General features: G+C 30.0%; 2 protein-coding genes across 2 annotated transcripts in view; both read left to right on the forward strand.

Moving 5' to 3' along the window:
* Window positions 1-42, forward strand: part of LOC108557409 — a 32184-nt gene extending 32142 nt beyond the window's left edge. Inside the window, exon 7 of the mRNA XM_017913911.1 lies at window positions 38-42. Coding sequence (XP_017769400.1) covers window positions 38-42 — 5 coding nt within the window. The remainder of the gene's footprint in view (window positions 1-37) is intronic.
* A 3728-nt stretch (window positions 43-3770) lies between these two features.
* Window positions 3771-7480, forward strand: LOC108557410 (pyruvate dehydrogenase E1 component subunit alpha, mitochondrial-like). Its single transcript, XM_017913912.1, is given in 8 exon segments — window positions 3771-3800; window positions 4190-4405; window positions 5179-5400; window positions 5680-5772; window positions 5832-5987; window positions 6055-6158; window positions 6339-6483; window positions 7154-7480. Coding segments are annotated over 8 exon segments (1146 nt in total). The 3' UTR covers window positions 7334-7480.
* Window positions 7481-11311: the final 3831 nt, after the last annotated feature.

Genomic DNA, 11311 nt, shown 5'->3' on the forward strand with positions numbered 1-11311 from the left:
AAACAGCTCGTAGACGTCCGTTGCCGCTTGAAATCAGTTTAGACGACCAGAGTATGATTGAAGTAGATCCAAGGGAACACGACTGGCGGTTTAATTTACCACATTATGGTAGATAAAATCAATGTTCCCAATGTTCAATTTCTTATATTTTACATATATATATATATATATATCGAAAGAACTTTTATTATAATTATCACTACTTTACAAGTTTATCTAAAGTATGAGCATGAGTGTTGCCAGACCCGACCACCCCCACTTTTCAACATTTTTCATTACAAAATCTCCGATTCAAGTCTACATATTAGACATTCATTTCATCAGCTTCTTCTTCCTCAATTCTTCAATCTATGAATCTCTGTTTGTAGCTTTAGTCCATATTTTGATTTAATTACAATTTCAAATATTTATTTCCAAATCATACACGAAAAAAGTACATAAATCGCACGTTTGCAACAACCAAAAAGTTGATCAGGCAACAATACTTCATTTTCTTTTTCTAGTTAGAAATATTGAATGTTTACCTCCCCCCCCATATTTATTTTTATTTTATTTATTTTTCATGCTATGTAAATTCGCACATTTTTTCTATCCTCGGAATGGCGCGTGTCACTTGCTGTATTTACTCCGCAACAATTCGTACACTAATTTCTTATGTGTTCCTTTTTTTTAATCTACAAGCAGAGAAGGACGAAGCCCGCGCCGCGACGCCACCAGAACACTCGCAGTAAGTACTCTCACTTTCTCTCCTCTACATTCATCAAGTTAAGTAATTCTAATTGCATTATTTTCTTTCCAAAGGTTCTACGACCAGCATCAGCTTTCCGACGAAATGAAGGAGTTGCTGAGGGAAATGGAGAAGGAGAGCAAGAAGTAAACTAATTCTGAAGAAGTCTCTCAACTCTACACGTTCCACACATCACATCCTATCTAAAAAGAGAAACCTCACCAATTCGAACACAGACAAACAACAACAACACGCTTCAATATGATTTTTTTTTTGTTGTTGTTCTCTCGATGAAGAAAATCAATGTACTTTTTAGTCTCGTAGCATTTAGCTTTAGCAAAGAAGAAAAACAAACAAAAAAAAATAAACGAAACTGAAACTGAAACCCGCCCACGACAGATTCCGGCAAATCCGTACCCAAAACAAAAAAGTTTTTTTTTTGGACGAAACGAATCCTACCAATTTATCTATTTTTTGGATACAAATATTTGGATTTCTATATTTTTTTTTCTCTCTCTATAGGAATAGTATAATAAAATAAGGATGTACACTAGTTAAGTTATTTTTATTTATATTGATGGTTAAAGTAATATTTATGTAAAATGAGCGCGAGCATGAAGCAGCCGCCTTTCGGTTTAACCGCGATGATTTGCTCGTTAATTATTTTCTTATATAATTTATTTACACGAAAGGCGATTGCTTGATCCGAAGAAACGTACTTAAGAATCGATGGAATTCGTTTGGCTTCGCCTTCGAAAAGCGATCTGAACGAATGGGAGTGATGATAACTTACAAAAATATGATGAATGTTGAGATGAAACATAAATAAATATATATATTAATATAAATATACACATATATATATTGATTAGTGACGGCTTTTTGTAAGTTCATGTACAGCTTATCCAGCTTTATTCGTCTTATCTATTTTAATCTTGTTAAAAATAAATATATATTTGTTAAGGATGTATTTTTATAAGTTATTATTACTGGACCTTCTAGATAGGGAAAACTTTTCATTGTAAAAAAAAACAATTGAAGCATGAAAAAAAAAAATAAGCAAACCCGATCTAATGAGACATTCAAAAAAAAAAGAAACTACAACAACTACGACAAATTGCGACACACCCAATATTCTTAATATTATTATTATACACTGAAATGGTACGATGAGTTATTGTGAAGAATAAATTAAATTTAGTGTGTAGCTAGCTTAAAAACCTTGCGTTCGGGTCTGCGAGTTGCATTTTCTTTGGTCGTCTTCATGGGTCTTGTGGTCAGGCTGCATGAAGACGATGGCAGGATTCGATGCACTCGCGGCGCCCCTTCTGCGAGCTACTTTATTAAATCAATTTATTGTAATATTTATGATTCGATTGTTTTGAATGAACTCAATGTGAATTATATGAATATATATTGAAAAATGAAAACTATTATGTAAACATGTGTATCAAACAATATTACATACATACCATGAATAAAATAATTCGGGAAAAAAAAATAAATAACATAAATAAATGAATAAATATAATAATAATATATAAATAAACATGAATAACTATGGTCGAATTGAAACATAAATAAAAGCTTTCAGTAAACATAACATGAACGTATTTTTATTTACTACATTCCTCATTCTCCCCTTCAAATCTAATGCTAATTTCTATAGTTAACTAAGATGTTTCTGGTAATAAATTTAAAACAAAAAAATAGTTGCAATAGTTGCACTTCATTATTTATTAATTAAATAGAATTAACTTAAAAATAGTTAATATTTATGAAAATAATCATAAAGAGGAGAAACTTAAATTATTATTAAAAAGTAACAAATTTTTCAATACTTCTGTCGTGTCCCAGGGGTGAATTTCTGGACACTGTTGAATATCCTCTTCTGTTGTGTGTTGTGGAGCCTTAGGTTTGGTCAATAATAAATTGAACGAGTTTTACTTGTTGTTTATTATTAAAATATTCTTCAAAGTGTTTGCTTTATTGTAGTTCTTCACTCAGTAGTTGTTTCTTTAGCGTACTTCCTAAGACTAATTACAAATACTTATTCTACGTATAAAATTAACTAAACAACTATATTAACAATAATAATTGTAATAATAACGGTTGGACACAACACTTCTTATGAGTATTACGATTATTATAAAATCCAATTTCAAAACACTACTTTTTTTTAGATTGAAATTATATAACAAAACTTTATTTTGGCCAATAATAGAAGAACACATAAACTGCGATATAAAATCATAAATCTAAATATTATTTGGTCAAAGGTTACAATTTGCAGTAAACGTTAGAATGCTTGATATAAATATTAAGATTAAAAAAATTCCCTTACATTTTTATTTCTTCATTTCTTTTATATACTTTGTTTTCTAAATTATTTATACAAATGCAACTATTTTCAATCTAATATCTTGTTCAAAAAAGCAAAATTTTCAATTATAAGGAAACAACATTTCTCATGAATCAGACATTAGTTTTAGTCTTTTTCCAATTGGATTGTTGTATTTTCATTTTAAGATTCTAATTGGATTGTTGTGTTTTGGAGAATTTTAAGAAGATTACTTATTTTTTATTTATATTACATAAATATATCACATATGCAAATCGTTAATTACTCATAAGACATTAGATAAGTTTTAAAAATATATTATAAAATAATATGTGTACGTTTAGTTGCCTACGTTAACATTTCAAATATCGCTAAAGTTGATTGAATTTAGTTAATTTTAATATTATGTAAGATATATGAGTTACAAGCTATTATTTAAACAAAATATAATTGAATTTGATGAGAATTACTTTTTTTTAAATAAAAAATAAATATAATCATTGAAATATAAACTAATGAACCGTTATTTTTTGAAAGTGGTATAAGCCCATTTTTTTTCTTAGATCGAGATATTTAAGGGTTTAAATGACGATTGTGTTAAATTTGCTACAAAATATTTTTAAATTTAAAATAAGAGGTTAAAGTATTAAATTAATAAATGACTGATAGTTTTGACGTTCCATTTATCGTTTGAATATAGAGATGATTTTCAAGATTTTGCAGAAGATTCAAGTAAGACGATGCAATTTAACTTAGTCGCACGATAAAACGTTAGTTTTTCTCATTTTTACTTTACAGTTTCGAAATGGAATTCGATTTCAGGCCACATTTAACACTTCGGTAAGTGGATATTCTTTATCTCTCTTATCATAGATATTTCTCTTTGAAACAGACATTTTCTGTTACAACTAAATTTCAATATTTAATATAACTAATTAAAATAAGTATTACAATAGTTTCAGATGACCTAGTTTAACGTAGAATGCATAGTTGCAAGTTTCTTTATGCTGTTAATAAAAAATGAATGTAAAAAGACTAAAGTTTTATACCATAATATCTGTTTGAGAAGTCAAGGAAAGTTATGAAACTAACTGCTGAAATATTCAAAGTTCATCTGAAAGTTTCATCTGTATCTCTATCTATTTGAATTTAAATTGTAAAAGGAATACAAGCTGTATCAGCTGGATGCTGGACCGGAGAAGAGTGTGGTGTTGACCAAAACGGAGGCGCTCTCGTTGTACACGGACTTGCAGAGCATCCGAAGATTGGAGCTGCGGATTGCGAAACTGTACATGCAGAAAGCAATAAGGGGTTTCTGCCATTTGTATAATGGAGAGGTAAAGTGTTATCCCGAGTCACCGATAAGTGGTAATACGATCAAACCGACCGGAAACAAAGACACATTCCGAAGCGGAAAAACCGTTGCTACTGCTCCTTTCCCGAAATGAGGAAAAAGACGAAAACAGTAAGGTCGTGCATGTGAGCGTGTGTTTTCCGGGCGAATTTATTGGTATTACTCCTTTAACATACGGAAAGTTCAATCGGCGTGCAACAACAGACGATGACCGGATGCAAATTGAAAACAACGCAAAACCTTATTTTCGTTCCGTTTCCGCTAGATTGCCTCAATTCAATGAGTCGAGAGAAATTTCAGTCTATTCAGGATCTTAAGGAATAGATAGAAGCTACTCTTCTGTGCCAGAGCTTTGATTAAAATATTTACAATTTTTTTTTTATTTGCTAAAATAACATGTATTTTTTAATGTTATATTAATTAATACGTTTTTCAATGCAATTAGTCTTAGATTTAACATATTCATTACTTATAATTATCAAGAAATCAATATTAGATTTGTTTTCGTCCATGAAATCATAAAATTATGTTGAAGTAACATATTTGTAACAAAATATATTTTTATATTTTTAACTTTAATTTTGAAATCAATTTACAAAAATTCTAAAATAAACACTTTAAGCTCATTGTTTTTCCAGAACATTACTTTTCTGTCTCTAGTATGTTTTTGAAATTATCTGCACAAATAGTGTCAATTTTAATATGAAAATATTATAGTCTAGGATATTATTATAAATTTTAAATATTCTCTTTTAGGAAGCTATAGCAGTGGGTATTAAATCGGTGATGAGACCAGTCGATCATGCAATCACTTCGTACAGGGCTCACGGATGGACTTACCTGATGTCCAAAGGGAAAATCTACAATATTTTTTCGGAACTTTTGGGTCTTGCGAATGGCATCAGCAAAGGAAAAGGTGGATCGATGCATATGTTCTGCAAGCATTTTCACGGTGGACAAGGAATCGTCGGTAGTCAAGTAATTACTCCTATACAGGGTGACCCATATTAAGGTGTTCGAGTGCTCTAACTTTTGGTTTTGGTTACGTTTGAATTCCATCGCTGATAACTTTTTTTCCAAAAAACTGAAATGCAAATGCTTCCGCAGGCTTATAAACAATAAAATCAGCTATCATTAGACAAAATATGGACACAACATTGCCAACAGTTCAAAAGTTATAGCAGCTTTAAGTTGGTTGTAGTTCAATTGTATATAAAAAATAGGTCTTATTTATTTATTGATTTTTATATACTTTAGGTATCACTAGGGACTGGAGTTGCATTAGCCTGTAAATACAGAAATACTGGAGGAATTGCCTTTATATGCTATGGCGATGGAGCTACAAATCAAGTATGAAAATTATTGAGTGAAACCATGATTATTTTCACTTCATAATTAATTATAATTAGGGTCAAGTGACAGAGTCTTTCAATATGACAAAACTATGGAATTTGCCCTGCATTTTCGTGTGCGAGAACAACAATTACTCGATGGGAACATCCGTCAGCAGATCCTCCGCAAACCACGAGTTCTATAAGCAAGTACCATTCCTTCCCGGCGTTTGGGTAAAACCATTTCCATCCCACATATTTTCCAATGCAAAATACATAATATTTGCGATAACGTTCGCAGGTGGATGGCATGGATTTATTTTCTGTACGTTCTGCGTCAGAGTTCGCAATTAAACACATAACCGGCGGCAAAGGACCTATTATCCTCGAGATGTCCACTTATAGGTTAGTAAAACGATCCAATTCCTTTCATCTCCCACGATATTCCTCCTTGTTCCTATTTTTTTTACTTTATTTTTGGTTCGTCCCTTTACCTTCCACTGCAGCCAAGGCGAGTAATGATTTCCTGCGTCTCGTCCCTATTTTTTTTTCCTCCTCATCTTCTACTTCTCTTCTTTCCTGCAGATATTTCGGCCACTCGATGTCGGATCCTGGGACTAGCTACAGGAAGCGGGAGGAAGTCCAGGAGATTAGGAAGAAATCCGATCCGATCGAAACTTACAAGCGGAAACTGCTCGAAGCGAAATTAATTACGCAAGAGGAATTGAAAGTAAGTTTTACTTTCTTCTTTTTCTACTGAATTGTTTATTAAATTATTCTACAGTTGTTTAATTACATTCTGACATTGTATAGCTTATTATTTTGTGTTTATTTTTAGTTAAAAATATATCTCATTTCTTAAATTTTAAATACAAATTTGTTAATACTTCTCCAATAGTAAAACTTTGTCTAATTACTTCAAGGTAATTCTAGAATAAGTGATTTATAAAGTTATATTTTGTTATTAGTAATAGGTGAATTGTGGTCAATATATCTAAATATAAATGCGGGTTCCTATATAAAACTATGTGATTATATTTGCAAAATTATGTAAATGCGTTCGGGTCTGGCCTATACGTGGCTAATAGATCGATACTCGTCGGCCGCAAATGCTCTGGACACATGCAATAATAAGAGGTTACGTAGGGAAATTACAAGGAAACACAACGTCCACACACACACATCATCATACACACATTATTTCCATGCATTTTTCAAGGAGTAATCACATTTTATCGTCCCACCATAATACACCCATTAAACTAAAGAGGGACATGAAAAGACCGGTAAACATTTCGCTCGTCCTCCCCGTTTCTTTACTGTCGCATCTCATCATTTGCACACGACGTGTGTAATCAGGTGTGCATATTGAATGGGATTCGTTGCTGCTGTTGTTGCAGGTAATCGATGGAGAAGTTGATGCAAAGATGAATTCGGAGATGAAGGACGCCATGGTCGGAGTGGCTCTGCCCATCGTCGATTTGACCTCGGACATCTACAAGACGAATCAGGGTGGTAAAGTGAGAGGTGTCGCGTCCAATACATGGTGGAACCACTACCACAGAGCTCCACCACCGTAACTGGAGGAGTTTACGAAGGACGAAGTGGAAGGAACAGAATGAAAAGAACTACTTTAATCACGTTTTATCGATTCGCCGCAACTTTGATTACTGCACGCGCTCCGGTTACGAATGGGAATCGATCGAGCGCGCACATGCAAATTTACTTTTACACCTCAATATGTAATCAGAACAACAAAAAAAATATATAGAAAATAAAAAGGGAAAATCGTAATATTTCCACCTTTACCCTATTTAGATTAAACTTTTTTTTTGTATTTTGATCGCACGAAATTCCATTTCATTTAATTAATGCAAGTAAAACTAAATCAAATTAATTGAAAACCATTGAAACATACATCAATTTAAAACTAATTAACTCAATTTTAATCATATTTATTTTCATTGTATACCTCCAGTTTTCCTATAATTATAAATATAATTAGAGTTTTAATTTTTCAATTTTACTAAACGAAATTGATTTCTTTTTAAATTTTTATTTAACGCTAATTCTATGTGTTTTCAATTTGATTAATTAACAATTAGAGATAGTTAAATAGTTTTACATTATTTGTAACTATTGTTATAAATATGATTATTGTTTAATTTTAGCTAATTTCTTCTGAAATTACAGATTATAATTATTAATAAATAAATAGAAAACAAAAAATTATATCATGAGAAATAAATAAAGAAATAAATAACAAGATTTTAAATTGATTATATTTTAAAACTTTTTTTTCTAATAATAATTATACATAATTCCTGAAATTTCCTATAATTATGAATATAATTAGAGTTTTAATTTACTTTTTGTACGTAAAATATTTTAATTTTTCAATTTTACTAAACGAAATTTAATTCTTTTTTAAATTTTCATCTAACTCTATGTGTTTTCAGTTTGATTAATTAACAATTAGAGTTAGAGTTAATAGTTACATAGTTTTATGATCATTTTTTTTTACATTATTTGTTATATATTATTATAGTTTAATTTTAGATAATTTCTCCTGTAATTACTGAATATAATTATTAATAAATAAATAAAAAACAAAAATTTACACCATGAGAAATATATAAAGAAATAAATAACAAGTTTTTAAATTAATTTTATTTTAAAACTTTTTTTTTTCTAATAATAATTATTTCTTAATTCCTGAAAAAAAGTTATTAACAAATAATAAACTTACATTTTTTAAGTTTATTATTGGTTAATAATTGAATTGATTTAACAATTAAACAAAATATTTAGTACTCATTATATAATTTAATGAAAAATAATATTTTTATTTTGTTCTAAAAAATTTTAATTTATTTCGGATTTTCTTTTTTGTTTTTACTACAAACTGCTTTGAATATTATCTCAAGACATTATTCTACCAATTAGGTGAAGGTGTACTTGTTACTATGGAAACCGATTAACTTGATATATAAATATTTATTATATGCAGCAGTTACTATGGTTTTGAACTGTCAGTTGCAAATTTGACTCATTTCATTTCATTTCTTGATGGAATCATTCAATAAAACAACCGTCAGCATCAATTTTATAAAGAAAAGATACAATTTCATTGAATTATAAAATTTTTATTTCGTTTGTATCAAAAAATAAATTTGTTTTATTATTATGATTGTGTATCGTCGTGTGATTAACCGAATCGCGAGTAATAATTATATAATTGAACGTAATGCAAATGAATGGTTCTCGCTGTGCAAGCAACTTTCCGTTCTAGCGAGTTCGGGACCTACTTTGGTAATTGAATAAATTCCGCCCCGAAGATGTCATTAAACCGAGCCGAGGTTATGCAAGGGAGTTGTTATTAACTTAAAATTCGATGAAGTGTCTTTAAGGAGAGGGAAATTAAGCGGTTAAAGGAAGGAAACAAAATAAGTAAAAAAAAAATGCGGCAATCTATTTGTACCACCAAAAACACTCAACTTCTTTTGAAGATAAAGATGATATAATGAGCGCGACGCGAAGGATAAAGGAAGAATATTTTTTGGAGGAGGGGGTTGAGACGTAATGGTGGTTGGATTGGCGATGGACACATCCTGCAGGATATTTAAATGAACTATATTTCATAATGATATACACGCAGCCAGCGGGCACGGGCCGACGTCGCGACGCCGGCGCCGGGGCAGACGCAACGCGCGCTCCGAGCTCCGGACCTTCAGTCGAAAACCGGACGCGCGCGACAACACGTCGCATATCGCGCGATTTCACGTTTGGAAATTCACGCGTTTCGTAACAACAAAAAGCAAAAACTTTTCAATTAATAAACTGTTTAAAAATTTAGAAAAAAAAACAGCGAGTTGAATACATGAATTTCAGCGATTCTTGAGTGTGTTTCTTTTTTTCTGTTGGTGCAGTTTCTGTTTAAAGGATTTCCCCCATCAACGTTTTTTGATTGATGTAAGCCACAAACCACAAATTACGCGTCGATTAAGGACGACAGGAAAGAATCCTCGGCAAGGATTAATGCCTCGCCGTGAATGATAATTGTAACGAGCAAATGTAGTTTTAATTGCACGTTTCGCTCTATAAAATTTATGTGCCGGCCCGAAACTTAGCTCGGACTATTAATCGCGTTTGATTTATTACACACGTCGAAGCGTCCGAAACCTCCCCCAAAATACAATTAAATTACGTTCGAATGCTGCAACAAAACCTTCACCTCTTCCAATTCCCGAAAATGATTAATTTTGATGAACAGACTGTTGTTCATTTCATATATAAAACGAACGAGTATTATTTCTTTCCTTTCTTTGGTTTGTTTCGATTCGTGTTTCCGTAACGCCGAACAACAATGGTCGATAACATTGGAACATTGGAACAGGGGAGTTTGTTACGCATTTAATTTGACTGCCAACGCTAAATCATTTATTTATTCGTATTCATTACATTCGACGATATTTTCTGCGCTGTCCTTTTTTGCGTATAAATTTTACGAATATGTTCAAATTTGTTCGGCTGACATTTAACTACGTAATATATTTTTAAATCAATTTATTTATAATAGATAAAATTTAAACAAAATTTAATTAATTATTATTTATAACAATTAAAATTTACTCATTGATATTGGAAGACAAAAATAGAATTTAAATTGAGCAATTCAATTTTCTGAACAAACTTCTTATAATTTCTTGGAAATTTCAATAATTCTAAAAAAATTATTTGGAATTAAAAAATTTGAATTAATTTAGTTTTACAATTTGTGTTAGGTACGAAAACACTTTGAGAATCTGCTGTAACTTGTTTAATTATTTGATATTTTTTTGTGGTAATTGATATAATTTTGAAAGTAATTGAATAAAAAAAAGAAAGAAATTCGTATAGAAATAAAATTTCATTATGATTTATTCCAGATATACTGAATATTTTTGATTATTTCATTCATAATTGTAGGAATTAATGTGATTACTACAATAAAATATAAATAATAATATTTTAACAAAAATTCTATAAAAATAAATAAATTTTCCTGTTTAAAGATTTATTAAATATAAAATTTATATATTTACAATTTTCGTATTAATGAGCGATAGAAAACAGAAATTTTCTGAAAATTAATTTATTTAATTTTGAAATTTTTATTGGTCTTAATTTGTTTTACAATTGGTGAAGAAATTAGTGAATTTTGATAAAATATTTTCGTTTCTTTGAAGAATTTAAGATGCAAATTTACGTTTATTATTTCCTTGACTTTAGTAAAGATGCTTTAGTTCCTCTTATCTTATTTTTTTGTAATATCTAGAAAATACATGATTTTTTCAATATTTTAATTGAATCATTAAAATTTGGGTTAATCTTTTCGTATATTTAAAAAAAAGTATCATTATTTAATAGATTAGTAAGATACAAAACTTAGTAGTTTTTGTTGTGAACTATTCAAGATTTATAAATATAAAATTTATATATTTACAATTTTCGTATTAATGAGCGATAGAAAACAGAAATTTTCTGAAAATTAATTATTTAATTTTGAAATTTTTATT

The sequence above is a fragment of the Nicrophorus vespilloides genome, unplaced genomic scaffold (genome assembly GCF_001412225.1).
Source record: "Nicrophorus vespilloides isolate i.1.1-1 unplaced genomic scaffold, Nicve_v1.0, whole genome shotgun sequence".
Lineage (NCBI taxonomy): Eukaryota > Metazoa > Arthropoda > Insecta > Coleoptera > Silphidae > Nicrophorus > Nicrophorus vespilloides.